At 46.2% G+C, this 19046-nt stretch overlaps 1 protein-coding gene across 1 annotated transcript in view; it reads left to right on the top strand.

Annotated features, from left to right (window-relative positions):
• The window catches only part of LOC109890899 (forkhead box protein J3-like), an 83904-nt gene that overhangs the window by 14027 nt on the left and 50831 nt on the right, over positions 1-19046 (top strand). Inside the window, exon 3 of the mRNA XM_020483021.2 lies at positions 14376-14832. Within this exon, the coding sequence (XP_020338610.1) occupies positions 14509-14832 (324 nt within the window). The 5' untranslated portion in view covers positions 14376-14508. The remainder of the gene's footprint in view (positions 1-14375; positions 14833-19046) is intronic.

The raw sequence follows: 19046 nt of genomic DNA, 5'->3' as shown, positions 1-19046 counted from the left end.
TCTGTAACTTTTTTTTATGCATGTAAAAAAAAAATATATATATATATTTGAAATAGAAAACGATTATTTTGTTATCGAACTGACCTCAAAGCACTAATCAATCAGACCTACCTGCACCAAAACTCATATTATATTATATATATATATATATTATATGAATCGTAAGACGTATAGAATGAGGACAATTGTAATACATATTGTATCGGCACCGAAGTCTTGTGGTAATATCGTATCGTGAGGTCCTTGGCAATTCCCAGCCTTTCTAGACCCGAAGAACCGATTCTACATTAATTATGTTTAAAAGGGACGGGACCATAAAGCTTGGTGATCACTGAAAATGAAGCACAGGGAAGATCAATGCTTATGAGAGCGGTCTGATATGAGCTGGCTTTAATTGGAAAACGGTGCTGTTTTCCTATGAGGACAGCATCTCAAACTAATCTCTAATTGCAGTTTTTCGGCGTGTTGCCTCATTGAAGCAGAAACAAGCTGTGCTGTTGAATGCGGCGTCTTGGCTGCTCATTCCCTTGTACAAGGCTTTGCTGCTTTGAAATGTCAGTTTGACACGATCGGCCCAGCTCAGTATGACCACCCTGGACCCGGCATGGCCGCTCCAGGGGGTGTGTTCACAAATTTTTCTTAGGGTTCCTCTAATACTGTGATGCCTTCCCTTCTGGTTTCTCTCCCCCCATTAAGATGCAGGAGGCAGAGAAAGTCTGTTCGGTAGGGGGGGTGAGAGAGAGACTGTGCGCATTGGGACCTTAATTACTTAATGGGCGCTGTAGAAACCGAGCGCACAAGTTCTGTAGCTCACAGAATGTCTAGCTGCAGAGTGTCAAAGTTAATGTTATGACAAAAGTGATCATGATTGAGGATGAAGAAATGAGTAGTGCCTCTTCGGCTAATACTGATTTACTACTGGGTGGAGAGGTTCAAGACTCGTAATCCCCATAGTGCTCTCGTCACATTATCCCTCAGAAATGACTGGCTTTGAAACCCCCTTGCCTGCCTCATTCTTGTTCTTTTGACTTTCATGTTGTCCTATAAACTTCACATTTTTAAGGGTTCATAGCAAGCAGGCACTGTTTATTTGGTGTTAGCCTATTTGTTTTCTATTCTTGCTGTTTTGTAGCCCTACTTACCATGCTAAGTACAAATGCACTTTTTAGAACCTAAGGTCTAACTCTACGTTTTATTTACACTGCTAAAGGAACACTAAAATAACACACCCTAGATCTGAATTAATTAAATATTCTTATTAAATACTTTTTTCTTTACATAGTTGAATGTGCTGACAACAATCACACAAATTATCAATGGAAATCAAATGTATCAACCCATGGAGGTCTGGATTTGGAGTCACACTTAAAATTAAAGTGGAAAACCACACTACAGGCTGATCCAACTTTGATGTAATGTCCTTAAAATGAGTCAAAATGAGGCTCAGTAGTGTGTGTGGCCTCCACGTGCCTGTATGACCTCCCTACAACGTCTGGGCATGCTCCTGATGAGGTGGCGGAGGGTCTCCTGAGGGATCTCCTCCCAGACCTGGACTAGAGCATCCGCCAACTCCTGGACAGTCTGTGGTGCAACGTGGCGTTGGTGGATGGAGCGAGACATGATGTGCTTAATTGGATTCAGGTCTGGGGAACGGGCGGGCCAGTCCATAGCATCAATGCCTTCCTCTTGCAGGAACTACTGACACACTCCAGCCACATGAGGTCTAGCATTGTCATGCATTAGGAGGAACCCAGGGCCAACCGCACCAGCATATGGTCTCACAGGGGCTCTGAGGATCTCATCTCGGTACCTAATGGCAGTCATGCTACCTCTGGCGAGCACATGCAGGGCTGTGCGCCCCCCCAAGGAAATGCCACCCCACACCATGACTTACCCACCGCCAAACCGGTCATGCTGGAGGATGTTGCAGGCAGCAGAGCGTTCTCCACGGCGTCTCCAGACTCTCACGTCTGTCACGTGCTCAGTGTGAACTTGCTTTCATCTGTGAAGAGCACAGGGCGCCAGTGGCGAATTTGCCAATCTTGGTGTTCTCTGGCAAATGCCAAACGTCCTGCACGGTGTTGGGCTGTAAGCACAACCCCCACCTGTGGACGTCGGGCCCTCATACCACCCTCATGGAATCTGTTTCTGACCATTTGAGCAGACACATGCACATTTGTGGCCTGCTGGAGGTAATTTTGCAGGGCTCTGGCAGTGCTCCTCCTTGCACAAAGGCGGAGGTAGCGGTCCTGCTTCTGGGTTGTTGCCCTCCTATGGCCTCATCCACGTCTCCTGATGTACTGGCTAGTCTCCTGCTAGCGCCTCCATGCTCTAGAAACTACGCTGACAGACACCGCAAACCGTCTTGCCACAGATCTCATTGATGTGCCATCCTGGATGAGCTTCACTACCCGAGCCACTTGTGTGGGTTGTAGACTCCGTCTCATGCTACCACTAGAGTGAAAGCACCGCCAGCATTCAAGTGACCAAAACATCAGCCAGAAAGCATAGGAACTGAGAAGTGGTCTGTGGTCCCCACCTGCAGAACCACTCCTTTATTTGGGGTGTCTTGCTAATTGCCTAGAATTTCCACCTGTTGTCTATTCCATTTGCACAACAGCATGTGACATTTGTCAATCAGTGTTGCTTTCTAAGTGGACAGTTTGATTTCACAGAAGTGTGATTGACTTGGAGTTACATTGTTGTTTCAGTGTTCCCTTTATTTTTTTGAGCAGTGTATTTCAAAACTCATGGATAATTGAATATTAATCCCCCAAAAATGTGATACACGCCACTGTAGTGCTAACAAATGTTTAGAAATTCAGTCATGAGAGCCTGGAATTGTATTCAGTTGATGGAGTCTACATGCAGAATACATTCAGTATGATTGTGGGTGTGTGTGTGGCTATTCGATAAGTGTTTGGGTCTGTAAGTGGCATGATCTTGGAACTGTTAATATGTTGAAGCTCCTGTGGACAGGCTCTGTAGGTCAGCAGTCTGCTCTGCTGCACTACAGCTCCTCTGAACCAGTGAGTCATGTTGCATACCACATGACTCACCACTTTCGCCAAGTGAGTCATCTCTAACAAAAGCGCCTCATATGGAGGAGGCTGAGGGGGAACCAGGAACCTCTTTCTGAGAAATATTTTAATTTTTTCAATAAAATTGCAGTAAATGGTCATATGTTACATTTCTTCATGCTGTCCGCTATCAGCTTCTCTGAATCTGTCTCGTCATTAGCCTAGTTTGTGAGCGTACGCGTGTGTTCTGTTTTCTGATAACCATGAATTGGTGAGGATTGTATAGCATAGTGCTGTTCAACGCATTTTGTCGTCATTGTCCTGTCATTTCTCGTATTCCCAGCCATCTTGGCAGAGAACTTAAAGCAGCATAGTGTTGTGCATTTAATCTGTTTTTGAATCGTAAAAAAAAAAAAAATGTATTCACGTGCTTGTTATCTGACAGACATGTCCTCCATGGCTGTTTCACAATATCCATAGCTCCCCCCCCCCCCCCCCCAGAATTTTATTTGAACTCCAAGGCCTTCTACTCTCTGGCTTTCCTTGTTTTAATAATCCTGCTATATCAATTGAAGTCTTAGTCAATTTTGTTGTAGAATTCATAGTGAATCTTTACTGTGGCTCTAAAGTATAATTCCTTTCTCGCTCACTGTTAAACAGAAGCCATGCCGAAGACCCGGGAGAGCAATGGGGAGTTTTATTAACCTATACAGCTGTTTGTCCTTGGCCAACACATGCTTTCTCATGCTTAGGCTATAATAAAACCATAATGACAGGCATAGAGGCTGAGACGCACAAATAAGAAGTGATCGTTGTCTTGGGCATGTGATCTCTGAGGCAATGGAGACTGATTTGGTTTGGAGCTCTCGTATTGCGGCGGTCTCTCGCCCTCTCAGCTGAACAGTTCTGATTGATGAAGCGCACGCAGTGTCTCCTGCAGGATATAGGGTTGACATTGTTTCTGTGGATTTTCGGCGTATGGCTGTTACTCATTGTGAATATTATGTATTGCACAATGGCGGTGTGTACCCCCTTAGACGTATTAGTAATCCTATTTCTATGGTGTTGTGTGCATGGCCCCTTTTTAAGGGGAGCCTGTGTCTGCTGGCTGGCTGTTTCTGGGGCCCCTAAGTGAAGGTGTCTCTGTCAGATGAGTGACGCTCTGCAGAGGCAGCAACTGGGACTTGTGTTTCATCTCCTCTCATACAGCTCTGGAGCAGACATGCAAATCCGCTTTTAATGAGCGCAGCCTGTGGTGTGTGTGTGTGTGTGTGTGTAGGGGGATGGGGATATGCTCAGGAATTTTAAAGTGGGGTAAAAGGAAGGTAAGGTGAGCAACCGACAGCAGCGTGCCAGAGCAGAATGGGAGAAAAAGGCTTTGTAATCTGTGAGGGAGGTTGAGGGGTATGTCAGATGTGATAGGAAGTCTCCTCTCTCGACTCAAACATTCATTAGCCCCTCTGATATCTGACGTGGCTCCCTCTCTTTGGTGCTAAAACACTCTGGGGTGAAGCTGCAAAGGTTTTTTTGGTGATTACATTTCCAACCAGCATCAACAATAATGCACATTGCTTCACGCAGAGAATTACTGTGAGGGCTTTGAAAGTAAAAAAAAAAAAATGTTTTTATTCGTCTGGATGTTTTAGAATCCCCCCCCCCCCCCCCGTATGTGTCTGCAGTACATTCAGGGACATAACAGCTTTTAGTCTTGCTGTGGACTTTGCTACAAAGCGTGCAGGGTACTTTTACCTGATCTTTGGAAAGTGATAATCCATCAGTGGTGCATGTCATGTGACGTCTGGATGTTCGGTCATGACATGTAGCTCTCTGGAGCCGTGATGCAGATGAGCTTTGCGCTGTCTGTAAAGATCCTGGATCAATGTACGATTTATCGCCTTCAGCCGTTGTCATATAATGTTAATACACTGAGGACTTAAGACTTTTTTTTGATGAGCTTTTGCAAATCGATTGGCGGTGAACAACCTCATCAGCTGCCACTGACTTGATCGGAATTTCCCTGGAGGTCCTTATAGCCCTGCGAAATGGCTGCGCTCACTAGGCGGTTTCTATAAAATACTAGACCAATTTGTACAATCTCCACAGTAGTGCAATTAGACAACCCAGAGACTTATCGCTCTAAATAATGTCATAAAATATTGGATAAATGATATATGGTGGCTATGATGACAACACTCAGTGTAGTCCACTGCTTTATGCGCCTCCCAGATGTTTCTAACCACACGTCTACAAACGGCCTTGACGCAGCTGTTTCATGGGAGGAGCAGAGGGCGTTCCACACCAGTCTGTCCCACGAGTACAGTTCGCTAGTGACCAGATTCAGGAATTGTCAAGCAGCCCCCATGCCTTCCTCCCCTCGTAAAGTGCGAGTTCCATAGCAGAAGCATGCTTCTCCTCACTACCTGCATGGGCTGCTGCCTTCTCTCTGACAACACCAGTTTCAGATTACCACCTGGCTATGGCTGCGTCCTAACACTGGAGGGAGTTCCTCTGTCTGTCTTGACAGCCAGGCTACCGTAGCGTTGAGTCATGTCACTGGACACAACACTGTGGTGCTGTTCTCCTGAAGCTGCTGCCATGTGGGAGTGGTGGCTGGTGGCTTTGTTCTGTTGCCTTGCAGCTTCAATGTAAGTAAACAAGTTCAGCAAGCCTGGTCTGTGCAGGAGACTTGTCTGCAACACTGTATTGTTCAGTTTGTATTATTATTATTATTATTATTATTATTATTATTATTATTATTATTATTATTTAAAATAAAATAAAAACATTTCCAACTGTGTGGACTGGTCAGCAGGTGGAGTGATCTCTCGGATCAGATCTGTGATCAGCGACGTGTCAGCAGTGGCTCTGCCAGGCAGTATGAGTTCAGTCCCCATGGTGATTTCACAGTCTGATACTGCTGCACAGCGGCTGTTCGGACAGCGTGTCTGAAATTTCCATCGCTTCATTTGAACATCGTGCACTTGGCTTTGGGAGATGATTTTTGCTTACTTTGAACTTTTTAAAATCTAAATCGTATACCTGGTCTCATGATAAATCCTCTGGGTTAGTGATGCCCTATTGTGCTGTTTGATGAGCAATGCCATGTTGATTCCCTTTTGCCTGGAGGTATTTGAACAGCAAAGGCCTAGAACAACAATGACTCGTACAGTTGCCTTCTCTCCTCTCCTCCTCCACACCCAGGTAAACAGTGTGGTCTCTTGGAAACCAAACGCGTTGACGCAACCTGGAACAGGGTGTGTGGGAGGGATGATGTTGACAGGTGGCGATGCTGAATGCCTGTCTATCTCCGACTCTCAGTCACTCACGTGGCCTAAAGCTTCCAGGAAGCTGCCTTCTGAAGTGGCTCAGTCTCAGCCAGGTAGAGGGCAGGAAGCCGTGCTACTCCAGCTAGTCTTGTTATAGACTCCATCCGCTCAAGTCCTACTGTTCTCTCTGCTGCCGCACGGCAAGGGGTACGGATGCACCGAGTCTGGAACCAAGCCAAACCATCTCAGTGCAAGAGGCGTCACTATAGTACCTGGTTCGAATCCAGGCTGTATCACATCCGGCCGTGATTGGGAGTCCCATAGGGCGGTGCACAATTGGCCCAGCATTGTCGGGGTTTGGCCAGTGTAGGCTGTCATTTGTAAATAGGAATTTGTTCTTAACTGACTTGCCTAGTTAAAATGAACAATAAAAACATGGATTCGGTACTGGTACCCGTGTGTGTGTGTGTGTGTGTGTGTGTGTATAGCTAAGTTATTGTTAGTCATTGTGTATTTATTCCTTGTTAATATATTTTTTTATTTCTCTTTTTCCCTTTCTCTGCATTGTTGGGAAGGGCCCATAAGTTTCCATTTCACAGTTCATCTACACCTGTTGTAGCACGTGAGAAATCGAATTTGATTTGATTTGGAAGGCTTCCAGAGAATGCCTGAGGAGTTTCTAACCAGGTTTGACCATGGCTGAGTCCTGGTGACTGACTCGTGGTGTCCCTGGTTCATTCCACAGCTGATTGTGGTTTCTCCACTCTCTGTCAACTCTCTCATTTTACTAGGGCTAACGGAACACACAGCAGCAGTCTCACTCTCGAATGGAATGGGATCGCTCTCCAGAAAGAATGTAGAGCTCTGTAATGGATGTTTTGTTTCTCCTGGCAGTGAATATGGGCCGCCGATGGACTGTCTGTGCTGGCTGTGACCCAGTGATGGGGGGGTCACTCACAGATCTAGTGATGGCATGCTGTCCCCCACACGCACTTCCGCAGAACGCTCCGACGTCACATCAAGCAGCCCTCTGCAAAGATGTCCTCCTCAGCCTGCCTGCCCTGCGCCAAATGGCTACGCTGTCTGAGCAGAGGCTAAGCTGACGCTCCAACATAAGATGAAACTATTGACCTGTGACTTAATCCTCTAATCTCCGCTGTTATTGTGCAACCACAAATGTAGAGGCATTATCGTTCCAGGGAAAGGGCACAGTTTTATGACGGGTGGCCCAGCCAGCCCCTTTGCAATGTGCCATGAATGCCCATCATGCTCTTATTGTGCATGGTCACTCTAGCATAAGCTTTATCTTAGTCAATTACTGTCTGGAAGGCTGCAGTCTGTTCCATACTATTTTTGTTGTGTGTTTGTGTTTATCTGTTTGTGGGCTGTGCTGCATGCGTTTTTCCACTGGCTACTGGGCGGCGTTATCTCATGCAGGGTAGAGGGTACAGTGACGCTTTATTTGTTTTTAAAGAGGGAGGGGATGGAGGTGCAGTAAAACGCTGAAATGGAACTCGCGGAGTCAAAGAGCAGCTCTTCAACAGCATCCAGTTCCGTCAGGCAGTGAACTCTTTTAATAAGCTGTTCATTATTTCTGAGAGAGTGGATATTGATTAAAAAGCAAAGCGGTTTTAATTTTAAACTCTAATATTAATGCCATCCCAGGTGAAGACAATTTTTCGGCTTACGTGACGAGAACCTCTTACGACTGAACCAAAGTGCCTTATTCTCCCAATTTAGAATGGCGTTGTATTTATATTTGACGCACTAAATAGGCCTGACTAGTGTTGTAACTATATGTTGCGCTAGTATCACTCTGTCTTTCCACAACCTTATGTGCTGCCTAGCCTGAACCCTGTCTCCATTTTGAAACTCAGGACATTATTCCAGCTCCTGTGATGTGATTTCTGAGCGTTCTCTGCCCACCCAGGTAATTCCTTCGACTCACGCTTTGGCAACTTCAGCTTGTTCTCGTTATTTAACACGTTTCAGTTGCCGCGAGGAAGAGCGCTTGTGAAGGTCGGTGATATGGGATTTACAAATGCACAACGTGGTGCTGGAACTCCATGTCAAGACGAAGCGGCTTATTCCGGCAGAGTCCATGCGGTTTTTTTAATTGCAGGAGAACTTCCTGATTTGTGAGTTTGCTGTATCTCTACTGATATGACACTGGAGCCAATCATATCTGGTCCAGAGGCAGTGCCAGCGCCTCCCTCCTTACCCCAGTGCCTGGAATTTAATTGTGGCCTATAGGATGGGATCTGGGGAATGCTGATGAGGGGAAAGGCTCAAGAATGCCACCAAAACAGTCCTCCTGCCAGTCCCTTAAGTGGTCTATTTGGGATTCAGCAGCAGCCCCTCTCTGTCCTGTCTGTCTTTCTCTGTGTCCTGTCTGTCTCTGTCTCACACTCCGGCTGCCAGGCTGGCGTGGAGTCGAGCTCCCCGGGGGAGAGTGTTAATGCAGGCCCTCAGGCCCAGGGACCAGGGTAATTGGGTTTGCATGGTCGGTGTCAGGGCACCCCCACCGCTCCCTACACAAAGGCCACCTCCCAGCCAAGCTGTTAGGGACAGAAACACAAACCCCTCCTGATCACTGGTGTAATTCATTGGAAAGGCTTATTGAATTACTGGAATGCTGTATGTGCTTTTTTTTGTGTGTGTGAGGACCTGCTGCAGATTGCACAATGAGCTTGAGGGCCTTGTGTTTGCCTGCCTGCGTGCGCAGCTCTCTCCAAGCCCAGGCTCCGAACACTACCCTGAATAACGGCAGACTGCTAATTTCTAATATCCCCAAACGGCGTAATTACTGCAGCTTCCATTCAGAATCCCTTTTCTCTTGTTTTCAAGGACCCAGGGGGTCGTGTTAGCTTTCCTTACGTCTGCTGTTTCAAAACAGACCGTCCAGAAATCTGCATCTTTAAACCCCGTTTCAACTGCGTTTTTTGTTTGTTCAATAGTGATCAGGGGCGTACAGCTATAGTTTACATTCTCAGACACTACGTTAGTACAATGCAGGCCATCCTATGTCTGTTTATCATGGAGCGAATGCAGCCGGCTACATTTTCCGAATGTTTTGCTTGAAGTTGAGCTCGCATTTTACTGGAGAAAAGTAGGCTACAAGAGGATAAATACCAGAGACAAGTAGCTCCACATCAGTCAGAGCGCTGTCTGCTGATAGAATGCCAGTTCCTGAATTCTCATTCAACTGCAGAAGTGTAACTGAAGCTTAAAATGAGTCTGATTCTGAGCAGAGATTACAATAACCATTTTACATCTGTTTACAATATCCAGCAAGGTATTTCTTACGCCTGAAAAATCACAATCTGCGTTAACGTGACCCCTGGTGTCTGTTTGACCAGGTCTTGATGTGGGGTGGGGGGGTCACAGTCTGTCTGCGCTGAAACCTCATGACAGCCTTGAGGTTGGAGCTGCATGGCTGGGCCTCATCCAACTCCGACTGTATTGGCTGGCCTGGTGTCAGCTGCCTGAAACGGCTTATGTAGACAGACATGCACATCCATGCGGCCTATTATACTCTTGTTGGTTTGATGCTGAGTGCTTCGAGCACCCCCACTAGTATGTTTTTGCTCAGTGCAACAAGAGCCAAGTTGTTCATGTCAACGTGGTATGAAAAGGGCAAGCGGGCAAAGACGAGTCTCTTCCGACCTGGATATGTGTTTTTTTAAAAGCTTTTGTCCTGAATTGAAATGATCACCTCACCTCTGTTTTGGTAAGAAGCTGAGGGGTGGGAGAAAAGCAACCACTCTCAAATTCATACAGCGCCGTGGCTGCGAAGACTGGCCATCCATGATATTAACGTTTTACCCGTGTTTTGAGGTTAGTGTTTGTTTACATTTACTTTGTTCACAAACATTGGAGTAAATTTTGCTTGGTCATGAGGTATTTACGAGTTATATTCTTTTAAGAATCAATGGGTACATATAAATCCAAACATTTCAGCAACTAAGGCTTTAAACTGCCTCACACACAGCATGGTGGTAATCTCCACTGTTTGGCAGAATAGTTATGGAGTATGGTGTTAAGTCACTGGTGAGGTGGGAGCAGGTGAACCGAGAGAACCCACTTCCCCTACAGTATACCATAGACTGCTTCACATAACCACCAAACCCAACCAATTAAATAGACCGGTTCCCAACACTGAAACAGAACTCCAAATGCGCAGCTAGCAGCTATCTGCAAACACAGGCCCTGTCTCTGAGCCCAGCTTGGCTGCGGGCTACAATAAGCTGAACAATGTGCTCAGCAGTTTGAGCAGTGAAGCGATAATTGACACATCCTAAAAAATGCAAGTAAGGATTGGGTTATTAATGCTCCCTCACTTCCTGGCGGTGGTTTCAACGGCACCATTAAGCCTTTAATTGAGTAGGAAGATTGAAATTAAAAGTCGTTGCCTTGGCACTGCCATTACCTACTTGATTTTTTTAAATGAAGATGAAACCCCCTTGGGGGTGTACACACAACACGATTACAAACGTGAGCATTCCAATCACAATGGCCAGCCGTGTTCTTCCAAAAATAACTCTTCCAATAAGCCGTTTGCTTCCAGGACTGGGGAAAAAGTGACGAATCTCCCTTTTGAGTGACAGACAGGTGAGCGGGGTTCTAAGAAAACAAGGGCTTTTCAAGCAGTGGAATAAGGCTGTTGATATAGAAGGTATGGCCTGGGTTTCGGTCGAGAGTGAAGATCATACCAAAAGCTTGTTACCAGGTTACATCACTGTTGTGAGTTGTGTGCCAGATCTTCAGGCATAGCAGAGGGGGACTCACTGAGCCATTCCTGTCTCTTTCGCCAAGTTACATTACACTTAAATGACTAAACTCTTTATTTTTTAATTTTTTAAACAGACTGTCTTATCCAGCGTGACTTACAGGTGCAATTAGGGTTAAGTGCCTTGCTCAAGGGCACATCAACAGATGTTTCACCTAGTCTGCTCTTCTTCGGTTACTGGCTCAGTGCTGTTAACCGCTAGGCTACCTGCCATCCCTCCCACTACAGGAAGATATCTCTTATAACCGCAAGCTTTTCTCTTTCTCGTCTTAGTTTCTCTGTACTCTCTCTCTCCAACATGCTCAGGGGCAGCATTTAATCACCGGTGGTGTAAATATTTACTGTTGAGTTTTTGACTACCGGTGACTGTGTTGGGTCTTAAGATGTGCAGCACTATCATGGCCATGGGTCTCATGGTCTTGTGTAGCCAGGCAGACATATGCTGTGCTGAGGTGTTAAGTGTGACAGATGCATGGCTGGAGTGGGGGGGGGAATTCATTGTAGATAAGTGCATTAGAAGGAACACTGGTCTGGTACCTATCAAGAGTTTTGCGTCTGGAAGTGTGACTGAGAATGTGGAGTCTGGATATCCCTTTCTCCGGGATAGGGAATGATTCAGGGTTCTGGATATCTACAGGTTTCTATAGCTAGGTAAAGAGAACGTGGTAAGCATTAGGTACCAGGAAATGTAGCCTATATGGAACTATAAGCAGGTACTGAAACGACGGCTTGCCAAGTGTAAGGCTATGCAGTAGACAGTGGGAAGGCGTGAGTTTAAAACCCAATTCTTTCCGCTCCATCTCAAGACCGTGAAGGTGTCATCTACTGTGACGGTATGGCGAGGACGGCAGGCTCCATCATTAGTCACCCTGTTGCCTCAGAGGATGACGCCTACAGACAAAAGGGTTTGGCACTACGCAATGGCTGCACTGTGTTTGAGCCACATCAGACTTATTGACAGTGAGGCATGACTGAATCACTGTCGGTGCTATGCGTAATAAAAAGGTAGGGAACTTGTTGGATTAAGATATTTCAATACCAAATCTGTTATTAATCTGAGGGGGATAAAACCCTTCAAGCGCCACTGAATAGAAATGAATTTGACGAGGCGTTTATTCCTCTGTTGTAAAACGCGCCCCAGAGCACCACACTCAAAACAAATTACAGTTGAGGAAAAACCCTGGTTTGTGAAAGCGACAGTGACAGACTCAGCCGGATCAAAGCGGTTCCATGTGTGGAGTGGTAATCTCCTCCCTGGGTCTCCTAAATGTCGGGGCCTGAACTCTCTGGCCTCTGGATGGTCCTGCCCTTGGCTGCCTCTCACAGAGCCTTGGCCTGATGAAGGCAGAGGCGCTGCTGCCGCTCTTCATCATTCCTGCCCCAGCCAGGGTTCGCCAATGTAAGACTATCGGCCCTGCAGATTCTGAAACATCTGGATCATTAGTATAGGGTCAAATGGCGTTCGCCTATGTGTTGTGGGTGGAGCCACTCATCAACCTGCCGTCTGTCAGCTTGATGGCCACAGGTTAGAACCAGCTACAGACAGAGATGCAGGGGAAAGTCTGCTAGTTGTATTTCAGGGTATTGTGGCTTGTGTTACAATGTAATTGGTGGTAGAACAATTAGAGATTCGTATTTTCAATGGTACATAAAGATAATGAGAATAGTGTGTTTTAATTTGATCTAGGAGAGGGTTGGTTACCCTGCTATCTCTTTTAAAGTGGAAAATGACTCATTAGCAGGACGTGACTCACCTTTTTCATTTCAATTAAAAAGGTTGCCTCCAGAGCCACTGTGGCATTTGGTCGTTTCAGGTAATAAAGCAGCAGTGAGCTTGCATAAGTGCTGCTACTACGTCTCCTCTCTCAGATCAGGGTCTTAGTTACCACTAGGCTGAGGCTCCAGTCAGTGACTTGCTGCAGCGTATAGCCTTGTCTCTGTGAAGGGCATTCCTACTGCTCCTCAAACCCTCCGAGGTCTGTGAGGTATTTATTACAGCAGGGTGGGCGTGTGAGCAACACACACAGTGGAGATTCCGCTCTTTCTCCTGTGGGGCTTTCTCCCCCACCATAGTGCAGTGTCAGTCCTTTACAGGGGGCTTGTTTTGCATGGCTGCCTGCCTTCACCTAGCTATGCTTGTAACTTTAGGCCCCTCTCTTCTGCTGCTATTTTAAGCCAGAGAGGGCATCGAGCCCAGCGAGAGGGGCTGTTTGTGTGCAAATCAAGGCGGATACAAAGGGCCGAGCATAGGCTAGGACGGCTGGCATGATGACACAGGGCTGGTTGTTTACGGCAGAGGCTCCGCCTGAGGGAGGAGGGTTTACTAGCCTGCAGTCAGAATTCCTCCTGAGCCATTCCCCATTTGGCTGGCAGTTGTGAAAACAATTCTCCCCTAGTATTTAACTCCGCGTCAGCTCTATGGGCAGCAGGGAGAGTGAATGTGCTAACTTGCAGGGGTGGTGGGATATATTTTTTTATTTTAACAGGTAAGTTGACTGAACACATTCTCATTTACAGCAACGGCCTGGGGAATAGTTACAGGGGAGAGGGATGAATGAGCAAGTTTTAAACTAGGGATCATAAGGTGACCATGATGGTATGAAGGCCAGATTGGGAATTTAGCCAGGACACTGGGGTTAACACCGCTACTCTTACGATAAGTGCCATTGAATCTTTAGCGACCACAGAGAGTCAGGACAGACGTTTAACGCCCCATCCGAAAGACTGCACCCTACACAGGGGCAATGTCCCCAGTCACTGCCCTGGGGCATTGTAAAAAGAAAATTAAGACCAGAAGAAAGGGTGCCTCCTCCTGGCCCTCCACCTCTACTTCCAGCAGCATCTGGTCTCCCATCCAGGGACTGACAAGGACCAACCCTGCTTAGCTTCAGAAGCAAGCCAGTGGGATGCTGCTGGCTCCTGGACTTGAGTTCCTGTGTGCTGGATTGGGATTATGGAGTGTGTGTCAGACAGCCTTGTGTGATATTGTGAACCATCTCTGTAACAAAATATGTGGCACAGCGTTGACTACCAGTATGTGGTTTTAGGCCAGGCTGAGTCAATCAAACCTACCTGTTTTTCTAGTATCCTGTAAAACGGGAAGCATCCATATGTTTTGAAAGTACCCAAAACCAATCAGACATTTTATATTTTTACTACAGGGAATATGATACTAATTTAATGCAGTATGTCTAGCTAGCTGCCAGACATGGTGTTTTTTTATGCTCACCAACCTCATTGTTAAAGTGTAATTTCAAAATGTGTGTAGTTGGACTGAACCCTGCCTGTCTTATCTTCTAGGCCTCACTCCGAGACCGCTAGACAGCTGAGCTGGGGGAGCCTTGCCCTCAGCCTCCACTCACCTCACCTGGCCTGCTTTCCACCCATCAACACCCCCCCGCCCCCCCCCAGCCTAGCCCAGCCTGCCGTCGCTATGACGTCGGAGCTGGAGAGTAGTCTGACCTCCATGGATTGGCTGCCTCAGCTGACCATGCGGGCTGCCATCCAGAAGGCGGATGCCCAGGGGGGCCACGGGGGGCAGGGCATGGGCAAGAAGAACGCCATGCTGGACCCCAACACCACGCTGGACCAGGAGGAGGTCCAGCAGCACAAAGACGGCAAGCCGCCCTACAGCTACGCCAGCCTCATCACCTTCGCCATCAACAGCTCGCCAAAGAAGAAGATGACTCTGAGCGAGATCTACCAGTGGATCTGTGACAACTTCCCCTACTACCGGGAGGCAGGCAGCGGCTGGAAGGTACGTACTGTAAGAGGACAGACGAGCTGGAGTAGAAAGGATGTCAATTCCCAGCTGATGACATCACCCGGTGTGTGGTTTTAGTTTTTGTAGACATCGAGTTGGACGTGAAAGCTCAATATTATTAATAACAAGCACCACACTAATTTCCCGTAAAGCTCAAAGCGAGCTGTACATCTTTTGAATAAAAAAATAAAATAAAAATAGGAGCAGCCCTGCGAGAAGTGTAAAATTCTGGATTAATATTCAGAGATGTCCCGATCTGAGCAAACAAAGACTAAATAACTCATTCATGGGTGGTATTATTCATTGCAGATGCCTTGATAGGGAGAAGGCCGTTGTGTAGGAGAGAGCCAGTGCTGTGTCATCATCTCAAGGAGCACATGATCAACACAGATGAAGCTATGCTGATTGGCTTTTAAAGAGCCCAGATGGAAAGTGATACAAGAATGAGTTTTCCAATCAGTAGACATTTATAGGAAGTAGGATGTGCGGCACTGGTTTATTGCAGTCAGACATGATGTATGCAGCCCATTTCCTGTGTGCGTCTATGTGGGGAGGGGATAAGAAAGTATCCAGCATTAAATGGGTTGATTTGGCTTCATTGTCAACCATGTTGATATGCAATGTCTTAGATTTTAGTGGGATCCCCATTAGCCAACGCCAGTGGCGACAGCTAGTCTTCCTCTGGTCTGGCGCAAAAAAAACTAATGTATTAGACAAAAATACTTTACTACATGTGTCATAACTATTATGTAATTTTTTTAATTTAAAAGGTAATTTTGCTGTTTGCTTGAGTCATTTGAGATTAATATGATCGTTGGGGGGGGGGGGGGGGGGGGTTCTAAGGTGACGAATGGAATTGTTTTAAGCTGGTGGATGGATCATTTAGCTATTTGATTATGAATTTTAGGGCCCCTTTATGTATAAAAATTAGAATTATTTGATAAAATATTGAATTTGGCAATTTACTAGTATAGCCCATAAATGGCAAACAATGTATCATAAGAAACAAGGTTGAGATGTTTGCCCTGTATCTAGGAGATATAAGAAAGCTCAGGAAATATATATATGGGATGCTCTGGATCGACAATGTGTTCCAGTTCCCACCAAATATCCAGCTACTTCGCACAGCCATTGAAGAGGAGTGGGACAAGATTCCACAGTCCACAGTCAACGTGATCAACTCTATGTGAAGGAGATGTTTTGCTGCACGAGGCAAATGGTGGTCACACCAGATACTGTCTTTCTGATCCACACCCCTACCTATTTTAATGCATCTGTGACCAAGACTCCTCTGTACTCCCAGTCATGAGAGATCCATAGATTAGGGCCAAATGAATTTCTCAATTGACTGATTTCCCTTTATGAACTGTGACCCAGTAAAATCTTTGAAATTGTTGTGTGTAAAAAAACATTGTTCCGTATAGATTTGTCTAGGTGAAATAATGAATATTTAGGCTACCCCCAACTTCCATTATGTTCATATTCAGATAGCCATTTCCAACTAACCCTACCCCCCCACCCACACACACCATCATAACAGTCAAGGGAGATAAATAACAAGGGGGTAAATAACAGTGGTTTCCTTTTGAAAGTGGGAAAATGGGATCTTTCCAAAAATGCCAGACGTATTACTGTACTCCTAATATTCAACAAATAGCATTTTGTTCTTCCCATAGGAAAAAAGCAACCACAACTCTCATTTGCGGACTGCGGCGTGGCAGCGGCAACACCGATGAGTGAATAGCAGCACACATGGGATAATAGAGCTTCTGATGTGATCAAAGCAAAAATAGCCGACATGAAAGTACGAGAGAGCGTAAACATTGTTTCTAGTTGAGGTTAGTTGCAAGTCAAGTGTCCTGGATTCGCATCAGTTTAAAAGATTGACAAGTGACTGAAGTAACCACCTGGGAGCTGTGAGTTAGAGCCGGGCAGATCCGCTCGATCAGACCACGCGACTGAAAGATGCCGATGCATTGCATTAAATATTGTACATGTTTAGGATTTGACAAAGCGGATGAAATGGATTTTATTGTCAAATTAAATGTCCAGTAGGCTCATGTGGAATTCTCGTCTTGTCACACTTTTGTCAACTAACATTTGTAAAAGTTATTGGGGTTCTTTTTCGGGGAATCTCATTATCGTCAGTTTTAGTTAGGAAAAATGGGTATTTGACGAGGGGGGGAACCTGTAACTGATATTAATGGTTGCCCAATCAGTCAGTCTAGATGCAGTTCTTTTGAAATGAATACCGGGATGTGTTCAAAACACCAGGCATCTGAGCAGTTATTCAAATTGCATAGGCTATTCACTGCAGTTTCCAGCCTAGAGTTTTATACTGACTTGAAAACAATAACATTCTTCATTACATTGTATTGTAACGTATGGTAGCTTTTCCAGCTGCGTACCCCTGGACTGGTAGGGAGCGCACTCAGCGCAGCCTCTGGAGGCACATAATGTAGCTACCTATGATTTCGTTATCTAATAAATGTTTTATTTCGCTGTGTAAATTGACTGGATATATTCACTGCGTGCGGTATTGAGCTTATAAATTCTGGTCTAATATGCCTACACTTCTACTTAGGCTGTAGATTACATCTCCAGCATGTCTTTGTTCTGTTGCACAATTATGCACCTGGCCTCGCCGCTGCCATGGTTATTCCTGGAGTCCCAGGAAAAGCCAGACTACAAAAGCTTGTTGGACACTTATTTCAAATGTAGTTTTTTGCCTAATAGCCTATTGGAGGAGAGATTTGCGCTTGATTACTGAATGTAAAATAGGCTACAGCATTAAGAACGGTCAGGGAGATGGAAAGGGGAAGTTCGTACGCCTACTTTAGGCAATTATTATCTTAACACTGATAAAATACACCGTATGAGTGGCCTGCTATGGTACCTTGTCCTTCTAAACTGTTAAGAATATACCCAAACTTATCCAAATGGTTGCTACGTCACTGCAGTTTACAACCTATGGACAATAATTGTGTATTCACTAGATGACAAAAATAAATTTACTTGTCGCCCTGTTGTAGCCCAGGTATAGCAGTTGTCATCTAAAAACATAGCCCTATGCATAATCACTAGTGGAACTTTGCGTTCCCAGGGAACCCCTGCACTTTGATGGGTAAATATTGCCCTAATATACACTGCTCAAAAAAATAAAGGAACACTAAAATAACACATCCTAGATCTGAATGAATGAATGAAATATTCTCACCACAAGTGTGTGTGGCCTCCACGTGCCTGTATGACCTCCCTACAACGCCTGGGCATGCTCCTGATGAGGTGGCGGATGGTCTCCTGAGGGATCTCCTCCCAGACCTGGACTATAGCATCCGCCAACTCCTGGACAGTCTGTGGTGCAACGTGGCGTTGGTGGATGGAGTGAGACATGATGTCCCAGATGTGCTCAATTGGATTCAGGTCTGGGGAACGGGTGGGCCAGTCCATAGCATCAATGTCTTCCTCTTGCAGGAACTGCTGACACACTCCAGCCACATGAGGTCTAGCATTGTCTTGCATTAGGAGGAACCCAGGGCCAACGGCACCAGCATATGGTCTCACAAGGGGTCTGAGGATCTCATCTCTGTACCTAATGGCAGTCAGGCTACCTCTGGCGAGCACATGGAGGGCTGTGCGGCCCCCCAAAGAAATGCCACCCCACACCATGACTGACCCACTGCCAAACCGGTCATGCTGGAGGATGTTGCAGGCAGCAGAACGTTCTCCACGGCATCTCCAGACTGTCACGTCTGTCACATGCTCAGTGTGAACCTGCTTTCATCTGAAGAGCACAGGGCACCAGCGGCGAATTTGCCAATCTTGGTGTTCTCTGGTAAATGCCAAATGTCCTGCACGGTGTTGGGCTGTAAGCACAACCCCCACCTGTGGACGTCGGGCCCTCATACCACCCTCATGGAATCTGTTTCTGACCGTTTGAGCAGACACATGCACATTTGTGGCCTGCTGGAGGTCATTTTGCAGGGCTCTGGCAGTGCTCCTCCTTGCACAAAGGCGGAGGTAGCGGTCCTGCTGCTGGGTTGTTGCCCTCCTACGGCCTCCTCCACGTCTCCTGATGTACTGGCCTGTCTCCTGGTAGCGCCTCCATGCTCTGGACACTACGCTGACAGACACAGCAAACCTTCTTGCCACAGCTCGCATTGATGTGCCATCCTGGATGAGCTGCACTACCTGAGCCACTTGTGTGG

The sequence above is a fragment of the Oncorhynchus kisutch genome, linkage group LG5 (genome assembly GCF_002021735.2).
Source record: "Oncorhynchus kisutch isolate 150728-3 linkage group LG5, Okis_V2, whole genome shotgun sequence".
Taxonomy (NCBI): domain Eukaryota; kingdom Metazoa; phylum Chordata; class Actinopteri; order Salmoniformes; family Salmonidae; genus Oncorhynchus; species Oncorhynchus kisutch.
This window is presented reverse-complemented; position numbering and strand designations above follow the sequence as displayed.